Below are 20,276 nucleotides of genomic sequence, written 5' to 3'. Positions count from 1 at the left end.
TTCAGATTTATCATTTGACATATCTACATTTATTAAGACATTTCTATTTCCACCACCAACACAGAAATCTAGATTGTCATGACTCATCCTGGTTGCTACCCTGGATTTCCAGTCTATCTGCAGTCATTCTTACCCCATTCCAATCTATTCTCTCTACTGTAGCCAGAATTACAATGCATTTCTTAAAAAGCAAAACTCACATTCTATTTTGTTGTTGTTGTTTTAAACCCTTGAATGGTTTCCTACTAGTCTTAGAATAGATCTAAAAGATCTTGAATGGTCTGACCTCTATCCAATTCTCCAGTCTTATCTGGTGAGACATTCTGCTCCCTGTGCTCTATCCAAATTGGTTTCCTTTCCACCTTAGGATCTTCACACAAGCTGTTTGAATTCCTGGAAGGACTTCCCAATTTCCTTACATATGTAATTAACCAAATATGTTACTATGACCACAAATAAAGAAACTTTAAGAGGAAAATATTGATTATTGATAAACAATAATGAAGATAAACAAGGAATGATAAGAAAAAGACTAGGAGACTATCTTAGATTATATGATGAGGGAAAGCCAAACAAGGAAATGACACTTAAGCTGTGACCTAGGAAATCCCTACTTATGTTTCAATTCTTAACTTAAGACTTCATTTCCTTAGCAACTTTCTCAGAATCTCTCAGATCATATTTGGTCATGCTATTAGAAACTTATAATGGTATATCTTTCATTTTTCATTCTTAGAAGTTATTTAATTAAAAGTTTTTCTCTCTTAATAGGCTGTAAATTGTTGCAGGACAGGACTTTGAATTTTATTCAAAATAAATAAATGGATTTATTCCTTCCTAATGCCTAGTTCTAATCTCTAATACCTAATCCAGTGCCTGGCAGAGTTGTTAAAAGAATTAAAAATAGTCAATTCTACAATTTATGCAGTAAAATTCAGTGAAAAGAGATGAAGCATGAGTCAGCCCATGGGAAGAGGTTCATTAAACAGAATCCAAATTAAGGTATTTAAGGAAGAATTTCACACTGATCTATGAAACCAATGGCTATAACATGGCCTTAAAATTGTGATTTTTAGAGATCAGACTTGTACTGTCTGATACTGTAGCTGCTATCACATGTGATTATTAAGCATATGAAATGTGGATAGAATAAACGGAGATGATTTGTAAGTATAACATACATGCTAGATTTCAAAGATTTAGCATGAAATAAGAATATAAAATATGTCATTAATAATTTATATATTAATTATAAATTAATGATAATATTTTAAATGCATTAGGTTAAATAAATACATTATTACTTTCCTTTTTATTTTTTATGATGGTTGCTAGAAAAATTAATGATATATGTGGCTTATGTTAAGTTTCTGTTAGACTGTATTGACATAGACACACATTTCCTAATAAAGAGTCAAGGAAACAGTACAGGTCTTTTTAGACACATTAACAGAAACTTACATCAGGGAATAGGGAAAACCAAAATAGGTAAGCACTGCTTTTAGGAGACAAAAGTCGGATTCTAAAACTTCACTAATATACTGTTAGGACTTTGCTTTGGAAAGGGGACTTTGGAGGTATGAGACAGATAAACAAGAAATCCTCCCTATATCAAAACTTGAGAAACATCAGAGGCTTTATGCTAAGATTATCTTACATAAGAGTCGAATAAGGATGATATCATGACATACTACAAAGAAAATTGAATTGAGTTTCTAGTCTAAATCCCATCACTTACTGCTGTCCAAACCATATAGCATTTAGTTTTCTCCACTTTAAATGATATGAATTTATAAATGAGACAGTAAATATGGCTTATAAATTAAATATAATATGAAGTCAATCCATACTATGACAAACTGACAAACATCAGCACCACCCATCAGATTTCTGCTATTAAATGTATCAATGTTTCACACCAAACACTGCAGACTCTTACTATAAAAAAAGCTTTTATAAAGAAAAACAAAAAAGGACCTTTTTATCCTAGTTCTATTTCCCTTACTTCTTGCATAAGCTAATCACTGAATGTAGAATAGGATATCCATAAAATATTAACAATAAAATATCCTAACACTTATAGAAGGAACCTACCTCAGTATCATAAAGACAAAATATGAAAAACCCAAAGCCAACCTCATAATAAATGGAAAAAAAAACTGAAAGCATGAACTTTAAAATCTGGAATAAGACAAGGATGTCACTCTCACCACTCCTCTTTAACATAGTGCTAGAAATTCTAGACAAAGGAATTAGGAAGAGAAAGAAATACAGGGGGAAAAATAGGAAAGCACAAAGTCAAATTATCATTGTTTGAAGACAATACGATTTTTTTTCATACCAGGAGTTGAAACAAGGGGTGCTTAACCACTGAAACACATCCCCAGGTAATTTAGTATTTTATTTAGTGATAGGGTATCACTGAGTTGCTTAGGGCCTTGCTAAGTTGCTAAGACTGGCTTTGAACTCCTGATCCTCATGACTCAGCCTCCCGAGGCTCTGGGATTATAGGTGTGTGCCACCACACTTGGCTTTGAGTGACATGATCTTATACATATTAGATTCCAAAAATTCCACCCAAAGACTGTTAGTGCTAATTAACAAATTTGGAAAAGTAGCAGGTTACCAAATCAACACACAAAAATCAACAGCTTTCCTTTATACCAACAATGAATCTGTTGAGAAAGAAATCAGGAAAACAATTCCATTCACAATAGCTTCAAAAACAAAGTACCTAGAATAAATCTTACCAAGGTAGATAAATACCTCCACAATGAAAACTATAGAACACTGAAGAAGAAATTGAAGAAGATCTCAGAAGATGGAAACACCTCCCATGTACAGGGAGAGGCAGAATTAATATTGTTAAAATGGCCATAACACCAAAAGCAATATAAATATTCAATGAAATCCCCATCAAAATACCAATGACATTATTCACAGAATTAGAAAAAACAGTCCTAAAATTCATTTGGAAAAATAAAAGACCCAGAACAGCCAAAGTGTATTAAAGCCAAAATAATCAATGTTGAAGGTATCACAATATCTAACTTTAAATTATACTACAGAGCTATAGTGACAAAAAATGGGTGGTACAGGCATAAAAACTGATTATAGACCAATGGAACAGAATATAAGACACAGAGACAAACCCACACATCTACAGATATCTGATCCCTGACAGAGGTACAATAAAATACATTGGAAAAAAGCCTTTTTACAAATGGCTCTGGGGAAGCTGGTGTTATCCATATATAGAAGAAACTGAACACTTATCACTCATTATGAACAAAAATCAAGTCAAAATATATCAAAGACCTAAGAATTAGACAAGAATATATGCAACTCTTAGGAAAAAACACAAGGTCAACATTCCAGCTTTTAGTCACAGGCAACAACAATCTCAGCAGGACCCTTTATAGCTCAAGAAATAAAGCCATGGAGTTAATGAATGGGACAGCATTAAATTTAAGTTTCTACATAGCAAAGGAAACAATTAGGAATGTGAAGAGAGAACCCACATAATGGGAGAAAATCTTTGCCAGCTACTCATCTGTCAGAGGATTAATATCTAGAATATATAAAGAACTCACAAAACTTTACACCAAAAAAATCAAATAACTCGATTAATAAATGGGCGACTGAATTAAACAAACACTTCTCAACTAAAGAAATACAAACAGCCAACAAATATATGAAAAAATGTTCAACATCATTAGCAATTATAGAAATGCATATCGAAACTATACTGAGATTTCTTCTCACCCTGGTCAGAATGGTAGTCATCAGGATCATAAATAATAATAAATGTTGGAGAGAATGAGGAGAAAAAGGAATGCTTTTACACTGTTTTTGGGATTGTAATTAGTACAACCACTATGGAAATAAGTATGGAGGTTCCTCTAAAAACCTAGTCATGGAAAATCCATATGACCCACCTATCCCACTTCTCAGTATTCACCCTGATTAATAAAGGTCATCTTACTACAGTAATGCATGCATAGCCATGTTTATCGCAGCATAATTCACAATAGCCAAACTACAGAACCAGCCTAGGTATCCATCAATGGATTAATGAATACAGAAAATGTGAGATGTGTTTTATTGAGCCATAAAGAAAAATGAAATTATGGCATTTGTAGGAAAAAGGATGGAACAAGAGGCCATCATGTTAAGCAAAATAAGTATAACTCAGAAAGTTAAGGGTTCTCTCATGAAAATCGAAGGGAGATCAGTAGAGGAAAGAGACTAAGACATGATAGACAAGGAGGGGGGAGGCAGTGCTAGGGAATGATATTGGTCAAATTATATTGTTATATTATATGCATGTGTGAATATGTAACAACAAATCTCATTAATCTATATATCTCTAATACGCCAATAAAAATGTGGAAAAAATCTAACCCATGCTAAAACATATTCACATATATCCTTTAAAGCATACCATAACATAATAAATATTAGATCTGGAAAGGATCTTGAAAAGACCTCAAACCTGTTTTTAGTGGTGTATCATGTGTCAGCACTATTTTGCTGATCTATTAAAAGGACTCTTGAATAAATATTTTTCCAAGGGCTAATAGTCATAGAAAGAAAACTATAACTTAAATTTCTTATCTCCTAGAATAATATACTTTTTACCATTAAAAATTTATTTTGAGATGAGGTATTCAATATGTTTTGCCCATGTTGGCCCTGAACTTAAGGGATCCTCTAGCCTCGGCCTATGGAGTACTAAGACTATACCTATGCACCACTGTGATAGGCTTAAAGAATAAATCTTCCATTCATTTCTGTATTGATTAATTTATTTATTTCTTTATTGTGGTACCAAGGATCAAGCCTAGGGCTTTGCAAATGCTAGACAAACTCTCTAACCCTGAGATGCACGCCCAGCCCCTGACCATTTTAATGAATCTAAAATAAAATACTCACAGATAAAGTATGAAGAAGCTGCCCTGTAGTAGAATTCCACACTTTCAAAAGGAAATTGTTCACTGCAGTAATAACTGTGGTATCATAACGATCCCAGGCCACCATAGTCACCTTTAGTTTAGTGACTTTGTCTTCTCCTGAGGGTAAATTACTCCTAAACAAAACAATTTGCAGTATTCATACCTTATAAACTGTTAACAAAGGTGCATACAAAATAAGAAATTATACTAATTTCTCCAGGCACGTGTAAGTGGTTAAATTTTAAAAAACCTCGACTATCATTTAAATATTATGAAATAAAAAATTACATAAATATACTTGCAAATAGGGCAATACAAATGAGCTTATTTCAGGGAGAAAAAAATATCTTAAAAGGACCGCAATGTGGACTTAATTTTGAGAATTCAAAAAAGTGAAATGGGAAATAAATCTATTACTATATCGAAAAATAAAACACAAGGTTACATTGGCTACTGGACAATATGAAAATGTATAATGGCCACTGTATTTCTTTCATTATTATTTTAAAAAATCTGGGCATAGTGACACATGCCTATAAAATGACTTGGGAGGCTGAGGCAGGAGGATTGCAAGTTCCAGGTGGGCCTCAGCAACTTAGTGGAACATTGTCCCTAGATTGATTGATTGATTAAATAAATAAATAAATAGAACTGGGGATGTAGTTCAGTGGTAAAGCGCCCTCTATTCAATCTCCAGTAACCCACCCCCTAAAAACAATGAACTAATAGGCCTTATTTTTTTTTTTTTAAAAAAAACTATGTAATTCATTAACTTGTTTTTTGGTACCGAGTATTTAACCCAAGAGTGCTTAACCACTAAGCAAAACCTCAGCCCTTTTTTAAGAAAATAATTATTTTGAGAGCTGGGTTGTGACTCAACAGTAGAGCGCTCGCTTAGTATGTGAGAAGACCTGGGTTCAATCCTTAGCATCACATAAAAATAGATAAAATTATATTAAAACATGCTATAAGTTGCTTAGGGCCCCGTTTTAAGTTGTAGAGGCTGGCCTGAAACTTAAGATTCTGCTGTCTCAGCCTCCTGAGACTTTGGGATTACAGGAGTGTACCACAGCATCCAACTTATAACTTTTGATTTAATTGAATGGGGCAATAACAATTGCTGACTATAACTACAGTCAATTCCACATTGTTATTAAGAAGATAATTAATATCATGCTCATATATTAAAGAAATTTTATTGTCCCAAAGAGATAATTATATTTCTTCTATTCAACAGTTAAGATTATGAAACAGGATGTTGATAAAATGTACATATAAACACTAAGCTGGAATGATATAAACTATTATAAAGGTATATTCAGAAAGTTAAGAGAAAAAGTTAAACATGATGTTATTAATTTAACATGGACAACCCTCATACTAAAGGTAGTAAAGACACATATTTAAAAAGTGACCTATAGAAAACTATAAGGCAGAGAGTGATTCTGTGAACATCAGTAGAGCACATAGATCTTAGGGTCACAGTAGACCAGAATTTTGGATAAGTCAGCACTGTTCTAATCTATTAATTAACAGCAAAAGACAATTTGCTTAGAGACAAAATAAAGATGCAAATATCACATGTACCAATTAAATTGAAAGTATCTATTTACATAAGCTATTTTATGTTCATTATTAAATATGTCAATAGGCCTTATGAGAACCACTGAAGCATCTAGTATCAGTTCTTACCCACTCATTTTAGTAGCCATATCTAGCACTATACTCTTCCATTCTTGTTGTTGATATTGCCATATTCTTGCTGTTCCATCTCTACTTCCACTAACAAATCTTAAACTGGAAAGAAAAAGTTAAAATAGTCTTGTTACTTTTCTCCAAAATTAGAATCATTTTTTTTTATTAGAAAAGTAATATATCCACCTTCATACACTACTAGGGGGAATATAAAATGGCACAGTCACTTTGGAAAACAGTTTGGAAGTTTCTTTTTTTTTAAGAGAGAGAGATAATTTTTTAATATTTATTTTTTAGTTTTCGGTGGACACAACATCTTTATCTTTATTTTTATGTGGTGCTGAGGATCGAACCCAGCACCCTGCACTGCCAGGCAAGTGTGCTACCACTTGAACCACATCCCCAGCCCTGACAGTTTCTATAAATGCTAAACAAAGTTACCATGTGACCCAGCAATCCTACTCAGTTATATTTTGAAAAAGAAATAAAAACATAATTCCACAGAAAAAACATGCACATGCATACTCATGGATACATTATTCATAATAAGTCAAAAAGTAGAAGCACCTCAAATGTCCATCAGAGGCTCAAATTGGTAAACAGTATATGGCATATATTCATACAATGGAATATTACTCAGTAATGCAAACGAATGAAAATAATAATATACATTGCAACAAGGATTAATTCTGAATAGGCAAATAAAGAGAAATGAAAAGTAGATTAATGCATGCTCAGAAATGTTGAAAAAGGGATGGAGTATTGGGGTTGACAGCTAAACAGTATGGGTTTTCTTTAAAGGACAATGAAAATGTTCAAAAAATTAACTGTACTAATTGTTACACGACACTATAAATATACTAATAGCATTGAATTCTGTATTATGTGAATTATACCTCAAATAAAAATGCTATTTTAAAATAGTATATTTATTCACCCACAATTTTGTTACTGTTAACACTTTAGTATCTATTCTTTTAGACTTTATTAAATACATGAATGTATACTTATATATTTTCCCTTACATGAAACAAAAATTCACTACATGTTTTTCCCTAGGTTAACTGAATTTTGTAGATTTATTTCTATGTTGACAAGTATAAAACTATCATCACTTTTAATAAGTGCTTAACTATATAAATATTATCAAAATTTATCTAATAAATCTTCTAATGATTAATATTATATCATTTCCCATCTTCAACATGACAATTAATGCTGTAAAGAACATCTCTACATGTCTTTGTACAACCCTATAAATATCTATGCTAAGTTGAAAAGGAACATTTTTAAAGCTTTTGATACATACTACCACACTATTTCACTAATAGTTTTTTTAATTATTTATTGAAACAATTCATACTCTCATGAAAACCTGAGGAAAGTAACTTTTTGAGGGGGTGGGATTACTAGAGATTAAACCCAGAGGTACTTAAGCATTGGATCATATCCCCAGCCCCTTTCATATTTTATTTTGAAACAAGGTCTTACTAAATTGCTTAGGGCCTCCCTAAGTTGCTGAGGCTGACCTCAAAATTGTGATCCTCCTGCCTCAGCCTCCCAAGTTGATGGAACTACAGGTGTGTACCACCACACCTGGCAAGGAAAGCACTTTGTAAAAACCTATAGCCATGATGGATATTATGATTTTGCATTATCTGTTTATTCTGGAGGAAATAATTGTTATTTTAATTTTGATTTCTTTGACTATTAGTAAAACTGGAAATATTTTAAGTGAATTATTTTTTATTTACCTTTATAAATAATAATATACCTTTATAATAATTATTTATTATTTACCTTTAACTAGTAAAAATTTTGAGCATGAACAAAAGTAAAATCATATATATTCTTACCTCATAAAGAAATCAAATACTAATATTTTTATTTTCATATATTGCATACATACATTACATATTCTGCATGCCCCATATGTATTTTACACATATGTAAAATTCTATGTATTTACTGGGTATTTCTCTTTTTTGCTTACTCAAAATAAAGCTCTTTAAAGACATATTTACAAATAAGCACAAGAAGTTATTTTCAGAAAATGTTTTCACTATAAATGAAATTTATCATGAAGTCTAAAGCATTTAGGGTTATTTTATTCTCCATAAGCTTGTCTATTCAGGCCCAGTTTTCTCATTTGCACAAAGCTCAGCAGACTTTGATATTAGAGTTGTGCTATCATTGAAAAAGCAATTCAGAAGTCTCTCTTCATACTCATACATAAGCATATATTATTCTACAGATACTGTTATACTTAGCTTAAATTGGACATCTTTTAATATGTGCCACAGAAATAATTAAGACAAAATAGTGTGTTTTCATTGAAAACAAAAGCAAGAAAATAAAATTTCAGGTTATTTTAGCATGGAAGAATACTAAGTGTATATATCTTAAAGGCTATAACTCAGTAAGTTAACCTTAAAATTTACTTGAAGCTTTTATCATTCCTAATGTAGACATCACTTTGAGGATCATAATTATTTACTCTTGGATTTAACAAACTTGTACAAATTCACCATGGTAATCACCTACTGTTCAAAATATTTAAAAATAAACTGTGATCACCCATATAAAGTCCTAACAGACATACATAGATATACGTTTATGCTAAGAGGTCAAAATTTTAAATCCATTCCAGGTTAAATTTTAGACCAGGAAAGACTTATCACTTTGAGGGGACCAGACAATAAGAGGGTTCACAGATATCTGTATAGAATTTCTGAGTTTACAGACATAGGAATATATCATGAGTAACAAAGGCAACAAATGATATAGATGTTCAGAGGAAGTCAAGATAAAATAAAAGGCTGGAACACTCAGAAAAGGCTTTCAGGTAGGACACGAACCTTAAAAGGGTGATAAGATTTAGATCAATCAAAAGAAGGGATAGAAAAGAGAAAATAGGGGGATAGAGAAGGAACAAATGTAGGATAGAAAAAAGGAAAGGTCAGAGGAATGTAGGGAATGACATTTGGGGTTAGGAATGATGGAAAAGTGTAAGCAAAGGAACGGATAAAATAATATACATAGGACATGACAGAAATAGTGCATAAAGTCAATTAGGCTTAATATAGGGATTCATATGGGGAATAGTAGATCAGGAATCAAAGATAAATCTAAAAAAAGTTTTAGGGAGCTCTGAATGTTGGGCGACATTTGATTTCTATTCCATGGGCAAGAGAGAAGGAAACACTAAGGATTTCTAAAGAACTATATTGTATGGGAAGAGATGGGCAGGTGAAATAACACAATTCTTGACTAAGATAGGAAGATTGGTGCCAAAAAAAGTGGAAAGAGCAAAATAAGAAAATAAATCACTCAGAAAAGAAGAACTTATAGACTATGGTGACTATTTGATTGAGAATCGGGAAGGGATGTGTTGAACACCATTAAGGACATACAAGGTTTTTTAAAATCTATGTTATGGGATGGAAATAAGACATCTACAGTAGAGGTAGATGGTTCCCAGGGATTAGTAGAAAAACATGTCAAACATTTCTTTACACAAATACGTACTACATAATTACCTGTCTCCATTGTTACAGAACTGAACGGCAACAACTTTGTCCTAAGATAAAAAAAGAACAGATTTTTGGTTAAAATAAACTTTTAAAATAGACAATGTATACCTCCCTTCATATTCAAATGTGAAAAAAGGCATAATGGAGTAGTTTGTGATGCTATAATTTCCTTTAAAAATAAGCTACTTTTCTAAAAAGAAAAAATTAATTAATGAAGCATACAACAATGTATTAAGGAGGTAGCAATTTGAAACAAACTTCTTTATGAAGCATATATCAAGAGATATAGCTGGGACTGTAGCTCAGTGGTAAAGTGGTTGCCTTGAATGTGTGAGGCACTGGGTTCAATCCTCGGCACCACAAAAAAATAAAGATACTGTATGTTCATCTACAACTAAATAAATATTTAAAAAAAAAAGAGAGAGATATAGTGCTGAGTGTTCCTTTCCTATGGTCTGTAAAACAAAGAATATTAATCTGTCTGACTGAATAATAGCTAAATGAAATTTCCCACTTAATTCTTTTCAATTTCAGAATAAAAATTAATCACTTTCTCATTCCCATGTGGCTTATTTAATTATTTTACAATGCAAAGTATAAGCAAATACTTGGTATTTCCTTCACTTTAATCCTTGATAAGAAAGCTACAGTGCATCCTCAAATATTGCATATTTTCACAATCTATAACTGCATTTAAATTTAATTTTAAATTAAAATAAAATGTCAACTATCTTTTTATTTAAGTATTTTTATTTTTTAAAAAAATTATAGTCTTCATATATAATGAAGTACTCCTGATTTATACTGTTTTGTGATTTCACTGTTGTATTTATCTGATAGATTCTGAATTCTTACTGACAGGTACAATACTTTGTTTGAAATATTCTGAAAGAATATATTATGGCTAACATCCATCACTGATTTCAACAGTGTGTATTTAACTTTTCATATTTTTCTTTTTATCTGGGGTCCTGCAAATCAAACTACTAAATCAAAATTTCCTCATTATTATACCCTTTAAGTCTTGCCCATTCATTTATTCTCTCCTCTCCTAGCTTTCAATATACTTCAGCACACTTGTATATATACCCTACTTTGGTAATAACTGTAAAGATATCTTCTTATCATGTTCTAGCAGAGATTTCTTCTATTAATGTCTCAGACAGAGACCATCAGTGTTTCCTAAGTTTTTCTTTCAAAATTTAAATAATATTTCAGGATTTTTGTATCTAGGAATAAGTGAAAACAAGGTAAGAGTTCAGCTGGATTCAGTATACCTTCATAAGGGAGATATTCAATTATGTTTGAATGATAGGACAAAAAGCAAGAAATTATTTCTAAAAGCTCCCGAGAGGACGTTTCTTTTTTTTTAATTGTAATTTCATTTTATTTTTATTTTATTTAATTTATTTATTTATTACATTTGAATCAGATGGGATATAATTTCTCATTTTTCTGAGTGTACAGGTTGCAGAATTACATTGGTCATGCAGTCACATATATACCCACAGCAATAATAATGTCTATTTTATTCTGCTGTCCTTGGTTTCTAACAGGAATCTCTCATACCACAAATTTCAGGAACAACCAATTTTGCAAGTTACAAGATATTTTTAAATCACCTTTTAGAGAACTTATGTGTGTATTGATATGCACTAATACTATTTCAAATGAGATGTCAACAGTACTAAGAGTAGTAACATTAATACTTGGAAAGCTGAGAGCTTTTAATTGCTTAGTAAACAGTTTCCAAAGTGAGGCACATGAAATATATTGTGAGCTGAAACAGAAATATCCCCATACTTCACAGTAAACAATTGTTTGAAGTAGTAAGGGGAAAAATAGAGAACGAAGAAATGTAAAAAAGGTATACGTGGATATAACTAAATAATAATAGTTCAACACTTTCTAAAAAAGCCACTAGAGAGCTGGGGGAGACTAAGAGGACAAGTGCCAGCCACCAACAGCTTTTACCTACAAAATATACCTGATTTTCTATATTTAAGACAATTGTTGCTAAGGAGGATTAGATTCCACAAGTCTTTCATGAGATTCTAAAAATGATCATACTACTAAGTTCATTAAAAAAAAAAAAAAATGGGAGGTAACCAGGGATTAAAACTAGGGGCACTTAACCACTAGGACACATCCCCAGTTTTTTGTTGTTGTTGTTGTTGTTTTTGTTGTTGTTTTTGTTTTTGTGACAGGGTATCACTAAGTTGCTTGGGCCTCACTAAATTGATATGGCTGGCTTTGAACTCTTGATCCTCCTTCTTCACCCTCCCAAGCCCCTGGGATTACAGGCATGCACCACCATGCACAGAGAAAAGATGACTTTCACTAAGACACAATTAATATGTCATTATTAAAACTACAGATTTTAAGTAATAAGCACCTTGCATGTCTAATAAAAACAGGTTAAAAAACGGGATTTTCACAAACTATTAGTGCACTGTTTGTGTATATAAAATATGTATATTGTAGTTCTTTTCTTATGATATAGAGTTAAATCGAGCCCATATTGAGTACTACAACTATAATAAATTCAGAATTTCACACTTATCTTCATTATAAAAGAGACTGATCTGAAAAGAGAAAATAAAGTTTTCCAGAGGTTTTAAAATCTAAAACAAAATATATTTAAGTTTCATATTTTGTTCTTACCGTATGTGATTCTAACTCAGCAATTTTCTCAGGGATCTCAGAACCCAAATAGTATATTCTAATCACATGGTCAGTGCTACCTGTTGTAATGAACATTCCACCTGGAAGATTAAAAAAAAAAAAAAATTCCAAGGAGCTTTTAAAATTCTCTGATTGCTTCCTTACTTGTAAGCTACATCATTATTTGTAGAAGGGCTTTAAGAAACACAAGGTTATCTTCTAACAATTAAGAGCACACTAATATTTTAGAGAAAAAGAAATAAAATCAAAGAAAAACAAGAGAAATTTCTGAAATGCCCATATCATTCACCCAACAAAATTCAACTATAAATACAAGATTATGGATTATAAATATTAAAGTTCTTTCTACTTTATGCAAAAGCATAACATTCAAAATTATTTGTAAGATAATCTAGTTATAATTCTCTTTAGAAAAATTATACTAGTTGAGTATAAAACTGAACTGCCTTCAATACGATGAAAAAGTTCTAGATATTAATGGCAGTAATGGATGCAGAACAAGGTAAATACACCTAATGCAACTGTACTGTACACTTACAAATGGCTGCAATAAATTTGAGGTCATGTATATTTTACCACAACAAAAAATAAGGGAAAAAAAGGTTAGCAAGTATAGAATTCCTTGCAATATAAGAAGCACTGTGTCACAATGATTATGGTTTCTGTAAAAGTCAGGGCAAAATTTTTGTATTAAATGTGGAAAGACACCACACATTTTTGTTAATGGATATTTGGAGCAAGGATTGCATTTTATCCAATTATTGCTACCTTATATAAAATGTATTATTAAATTATGAAAAAGATAATAACTCAAACATTATCACATGTCAATTAGAGTCAAAAAAGATTCAACTAGTGTATGGTTTATATTGTTGGAATGCTTCCTTTAACATCAAGTACATAAATTTTTCTTCATAAAATTAAAAACACATTTTACAAGTAGATCATTTAATATTTTCAGATTTCAAGACTTAAAATTTTTATACATACCAGAACTGAAAGATGAACATGATATCTGAACTCCAGGTCTTGATCTCTCAGTAAATTTCACTGGGCGATCTCTGAAGGAAACAGGAGGATTTTTAAAAAAATGTTTTATCTTGTTCATTTAATAGGCAAGAATCTTTGTAGAGTTGTTTTCTGTTTGAGATTACGGTCTTACTGTGTTGCCCAGCTGGCCTCAAACTCCTGGACTTAAAGGATCCTCCTACCACACCTCTGCTTAGAGATGCATGCCACTGTGCCTGGCTTAATGGACAAGAAGCTTAACACATTGCTGGATATTGATTTATTTAGTGACAATATTATAGAGGAAAACTAAAGGGAAATGGCCAGTAAGTACGATCATTAAGGTTAAAATTAAATAAGTCTTTCCAGGCGTGGTGGCTCACATCTGTAATTCCAGTGGCTCAGGAGGCTGAGGAAGGAGGATTGCAAGTTCAAAGCCAGCCTCAGCAAAAGTGAAGTGCTAAGCAACTCAGTGAGACCCTGTCTATAAATAAAACACAAAATTGGGCTGGGGATGTGGCTCAATGTTAGAGTGCCTCTGAGTTCAATCTCAAGTACCTAAATAAATAAATAAATAAATAAATCTTAGAAATATAATTTATGATCAGCATTATTCATACTTGTTAACATAGTATCATGTTATTAGTACATCTTCTTATCAAGAAATGAGGCTCCTTACCAAAATTGTACATGTGAATTCAATAGTCGCTTCAACATTGACTTCATTAAATTTTACTCTAAAATCTCTAACCATCAATTATTATAGGTATGGATATTAATAAAAACACACACATATGACATCTTTAAGTATTTGGACTATTAAGAATACAGCAGTAAATAAAATAAACATGTTTAATTTTTCACAACATTTGTAAAATTCTTTTAAACTTACCTAAACTTCATTGTTTTTACATGCCATTGCCAAAAACAGATTGTTCCATCAGCACCAGTAGAAGTGAGGTATCTGGTTGTGCCTTTAGTTGATGGACAAAACTTTAAAAGAAAAATCTGATTCAAATATAAAGTTTCTATGTTCAAAATAATTTCAATCAAAGCATGTTTTCAGATTATAATCACTTTTTAATAATGTAATTAACTAAATTCTTTTAAGAATTTCAGTTTCAACACATTAAATTACCTAGAATAATAAATAACTTATAAAAATGTAAAATACCAAAAAAATAAAATAAAAAGGTAGTTGACATTAGGATAAAATACTTTGGTCCTAAAAAAATAACTACCTTGGGCTCATTTAACATAATACTCCAATAATAATATTTTAATAGCGTTTAGTGGAGAATACTCATGAGGTCATTACTAGTTAAACCATTAAAATGTGCTACATATTTTTTATGTAGAAACAACTGTGGAATTTTAGAGTTATGAATAGAACATCAGAAATATACCTAAAAACTATGATTAGAAAATTTAATATTTAAGTATTTGAGTTTTAATATCTTAAAGACCAACTTCAATGAAGTATATTTTGTTCTTTTAAAATTTAAACCATTTTCAATTGTATTCATGTATAAACTAAATACATCAAATCTTTGTTCAATCATTGTGGAAAAATAGACTAAGAAAAAATATAGGTAAGTTACCATTGTAAAAGAACTATTACTATGCTAGAAAAACCATGTCCTTTATCATGTAGCTTCTCAGGCTTTGACCCTCAGTATTTTACATGCTCAAACAAGAAAATCTCAGAGAAGGGTGGGCCACCAGGCTCTTGGTGTCTAAGACACAAGAATAAATCTGAAAATCAGACCAGAATATCTAGGATTCCTTTGAGTTTTTAAAATTCCAAATAGAGATAATAAATAATTTCCATTTGAGATTGAGATTACATTTACAGATCAAGATACATAGGATTGAAATACATTTTGAACTCAAATCAAGAGAAAATCGTCATTATAGATATTAAATCACTTAGTTTTCTTATTTATAAGCACAGAACCTCTAAAGACTTCACAGTTAAATACAAACAAAATTATCCATAACATATTTGTCAAAATACTTTTTTCATGTATAACTGAAAAAACAAATAAAAATTAAAAAAATAAATTGAATTAAAACAAAAAATTATCAGTAAAAATTATCCATTAATAACTGAAGTACAGTAAAGAAATAAGGACTCTGAGAGTGTCTATACATATTTTCCTTCCTAAAATAGAAAAGCTTTCAATAAAAAAATTAATTCACAATCTATAGCAAAAGTCCACCAACTAGGACTCACATACCAAATCCAGCTTTTAGACTCTTTCTGTAAATGAGGTTTTATTGGAACATGGTCACTTTATATTGTGTATGGTTGCTTTTGCACTATAAAATTAGAGTTAAGTAACTGTGACAGAGATTGCATGGTCTCTAAATCTAAGGTATTTACCATCTGGCCTCTAAATCAGCAATCTTTGATCTCTAGGAATGATAAAATTAACAATACAATAGTATATAATTTTATTAATTTTGAAAAAACACTCACTAAAACCTTTATTACCTCCATTACATTTAACTTATCTCATCCATCACAATGGGCATCTGACCCACTAATGTTCCTTAATGGAAACATTTCGAGTAAGAAATCATATTAGGGATTGTTTAAGAAATGCATATTCTGGATTACAAATACATACCAATTGTAGAAAAAAATAAAAAATCCAATAAAGTAACTTATAATTTTACCATTCAAGGCTAAACACTATTAGCAGATCATTTTATTGTGTTTAAAAGTAATAGAAGAGAAACTGGAAAGATAATATACTATAAATTCATATAAACTGTTAATAAAGAAGTAATGAAAAAAAATGCATAGAATGCCAAATAGTAATCATTACTATGGAGAAAAATGAAACAAAAAAGATGAGATAACAGAGTACTTGTGGGTTACAATTGCAAAGTGGTCAGAGGTCTCCATGAGAAGGTGACATTTACATAAATTACTTAAAAATTAAGAAAACAAAGCATGTGAATATTCGGGGAAGACAATTCTAGAGATGGAAATAGCAAAAGCAAAGACCTGGAATATTCAAAAAATTAGAGAAGATGGCAGCTAAACCAGTGAGAAAAAAAATCAAGTGTTAGGAGATGAGGTCAAAGAGAGGGAGCTGGCTTAGAAGGTAGGACATCAAGGTTTACTGTAGACTGGCTTTAATTCTAAGACTAGAAGTGGTTGAGGGTTCTCATTGCCAGTGACATGATTTAACTTCCATTTTAAAAGCAACTGGATGTTCTGTAGAGGCTAGACTAGGGCAGGGAAAAGGGAAGAAAAGAAACAAGATCAGTTAGTAGTTTAAAAATTTAGGCCACAATGGTGTGACCTACTTTGTATACAATCAGAAAAGTGAAAAAGTGTGCTCTATTTGTGTACAATGAATCAAAAAGCATTTTACTGTCATGTATAACTGTTTAGAACACATAAATAATTTTTTAATGAGAAAAAAATCTAGGCCACGGATGACAGTATCTTAAAATAGGTCACTACTGATAAAAGTCATGAAAATTTGCAAGATTCTATATATATTTTAAAGGTTAGCCAACATGATTAGCTAGTAAGGTGGACACTGAGTGAAAAGTCAGGGATGAGTACCCTGAAAAGTTAGAAGCATGAAATTGTCATGTGTTTAGATGTTGCTATGGTTTGATGTTGAATGTCTCCTCGAAGACCATGTTAAAGGATTAATACTCAGGGTGATTCTATTGGAAGGTATACCTGAATGGGAAGTTCTTAGAGGGTCTTTGAGTGTGTACCCTCAAGGAACTACAGGACACCAGTCTGTCTTTCTGACTTCCTTTTGGATGATGTCATCTCTTACACACAATGTCTCCACCATGGTGGGATTGCTTGCTCCAGCATGCTCCTGCCTTTGCTATTTACACTGTGAAGTAGTACAGCCAAAGGATAATTGCCAAGCCTACATTATACCATTAGGACATAACATTCAAAATTGCAAGGTAAATAAATCATCTTTTCTTCAAAAGTAATCTTCTTCTGGCATTTTATAGTGACAGAAAGCTAATACAGATAGGAAAAGTTTGAAGAGAAATAGGTCTGAGGAAGGAAGATGAGTTTAATTTGAATATGTTGTTTCAGATGCCTAAAAGATATCCAAATGATGATGCCAAGTATGTAGCTGAATAAACAAGTATAAGAGCTAAAAGACAGTTAGTTCAAAGATCGGGATATGTTTGAGAGTTATAAGTTTACAGATGCAGTTCAAAGCCATGAGACTATATGAGATCACTAAGGGAAAGAGTGAGTCAGCGAAGGGGCACATAGATTTACAAGGTACCCCAACTTGTAAACAAAATGAGAAAAAAATCAAGTGAAATTATGAAAAAATTAAACACTATCATAAATATTTTCAATATAATCAAATAGTCATTTTATGTTACATGAAAGTATGTCCAATAATCAAGTCAGACATGATGGTGGGAACACATGGAGCAGATAACCTTAAATTAAAATCTATTAAATAATTTCAACTAATCAAAATTTTAAAAAGAAAAATTTCAAACCCATTACACACTGAAGCCAATCATTGTTAATTCCCTATAAAAAGGTGATATATTATTAAAATAACACCCCAAAATGGGAGTAATGATCTTCAACAGTGGCATCTTAAACCAGAGTGTAAAACTTTCAGAAGGACTTCTGTTTTGCTGTCAACACAAGTAAGTAGACAAGACTGAAACTTGGTTAGTTCTGTTAAATAAAAGGTCTTTTGGGACATCCAGGCCTTTAAATATCAATATCTAGTAAAAATATTATATGGACAAATATTTAAAAGATGCCAATGTATTTTATTGCAAATATATAATTGAAACAAGAAATCACTGAAACTACAAAATAAAAAGTTGCCCAAGATTAGACAACACACATTAAATTTGATTGTCAAACATTTTGCATTAAATATTAGAACAAAGCATGCCAATATTCTAGTTAAAACATGTTTATATGGTAACAGGTTTTAGTGCACTTTAGAAAACATTTACTCCTTTCTTCAAAAATACAAGTGACATAAATAAAACATGTCACACTATATTTGAAAAATCTTTTCAATCATCTTTTTATTTGTTTCTAAAGGGAATAGATTTATATGAAAAGGGAACTTTGAACCAACCTGTATTCAGGGTAGGAACAAAAAACCCTTGTGGGGTTAATTTTCTGATGCCAGTCTTTGTGTTATTATCCATACAATGTAATAAAAATGAGAGAATTCTCATCTGCATTACATACTTTAGAGAGATCATTTTTCTTACCTGTATGGAAGTAATGGAAGCTGAATGTCCCTGCAGGACAGCAACTGGTGCACATGTTCGAAGACACCATACTCTTACAACTTTATCACAGCTGCCTGCGGCAATAAGAGTATTTTCATAGTTAACAGCCATGTCAGAAATTTCGGCAGAGTGCCCTCGAAGTGTAGCAAGGAGACGTCCATCATCTGTAGCCCAAATTTTCACCAAACAGTCATCTGAACCCTATAGTACACAAAGGACAGAAGATTAATAATGAAGCCAAAATTTGCCATCCACTCCCCTAAAAATACTAAAAGACAAAGGGATATTTTTAAGTTACTTGTAAACCTTTGCTTCTGAGTCTACTCTCTATTTATAACTCAGATCTAGTATCAAATACAAACTATATCCAAATGATAAGACTGATAAAGCATTGTCCAATTCGGCATTGGTACCTATACAAAACTCCTCAGAACTCAAAATATTTTAAACTTACTTGTAAATGATTTGTCATTAAGTATTGCTTACTTATTTTTTCCTTACATCTAACATCCTTTTTTCTTAATTGCTTGAATATTTTTTCTACAAATACTTCTAAATTCAACTTAAAGTCTCCTTCATTTCTCAGGAAACCGGAGGCCATTAATAATCTTCAGTGAAAACAGAATGTCAAACTTCCTATTATTTCAAGAGCTTTAAATATATTAAAAAGCAATTTTATTCTACTGTGGCAGGTAAGATACTTAATAATCTATTAAAAGATTGCATTCACCATCCTCATTGTGATCATTAACATCCAAATATTTAGGTGATATACTTGAAGACATGAAGTCATCAAAGTAAGAGAAGTGTGAAATGAAATCTCAGGAGTCATAATTTCTCAAAATACAAACCCAAACCACTTCCTCTTCTATAAATAGAAAAAGAAAATTATGCTATTAAACGCAACCCTATGTTACAACAGTAAGGAAGCAATAAAATTAATATTTCTTAGAAATGCAAACAGTATGACTTGGTTAATAAAAATTCAATTTTAAAAATAACCAGTAGTAAAAGAAAGATACAAAATAATGACTCTTTGTTTCTGGTAGCAGGAATTGAACCTAGGAGCCCTTAACCACAGAGCCACTTTCCTGGCTTTTTTTTTTTTTTTTTTTTTTTT

At 31.4% G+C, this 20,276-nt stretch overlaps 1 protein-coding gene across 1 annotated transcript in view; it reads right to left on the bottom strand.

The window, feature by feature from the left end:
• Nucleotides 1-20,276, bottom strand: part of Brwd3 (bromodomain and WD repeat domain containing 3) — a 124,831-nt gene that overhangs the window by 51,422 nt on the left and 53,133 nt on the right. The window contains exons 5-11 of the mRNA XM_048797288.1: nucleotides 19,136-19,357; nucleotides 14,769-14,869; nucleotides 13,859-13,929; nucleotides 12,848-12,948; nucleotides 10,190-10,230; nucleotides 6,648-6,752; nucleotides 4,936-5,089 (exon numbers count right to left, since the gene is read on the bottom strand). Coding sequence (XP_048653245.1) covers nucleotides 4,936-5,089; nucleotides 6,648-6,752; nucleotides 10,190-10,230; nucleotides 12,848-12,948; nucleotides 13,859-13,929; nucleotides 14,769-14,869; nucleotides 19,136-19,357 — 795 coding nt within the window. The remainder of the gene's footprint in view (nucleotides 1-4,935; nucleotides 5,090-6,647; nucleotides 6,753-10,189; nucleotides 10,231-12,847; nucleotides 12,949-13,858; nucleotides 13,930-14,768; nucleotides 14,870-19,135; nucleotides 19,358-20,276) is intronic.

This window comes from Marmota marmota, unplaced genomic scaffold (genome assembly GCF_001458135.2).
Source record: "Marmota marmota marmota unplaced genomic scaffold, marMar, whole genome shotgun sequence".
In the NCBI taxonomy this organism is placed as follows: Eukaryota; Metazoa; Chordata; class Mammalia; order Rodentia; family Sciuridae; genus Marmota; species Marmota marmota.
Note: the sequence above shows the minus strand (reverse complement) of the source record. Positions and strands in the feature narration are given on the sequence as shown.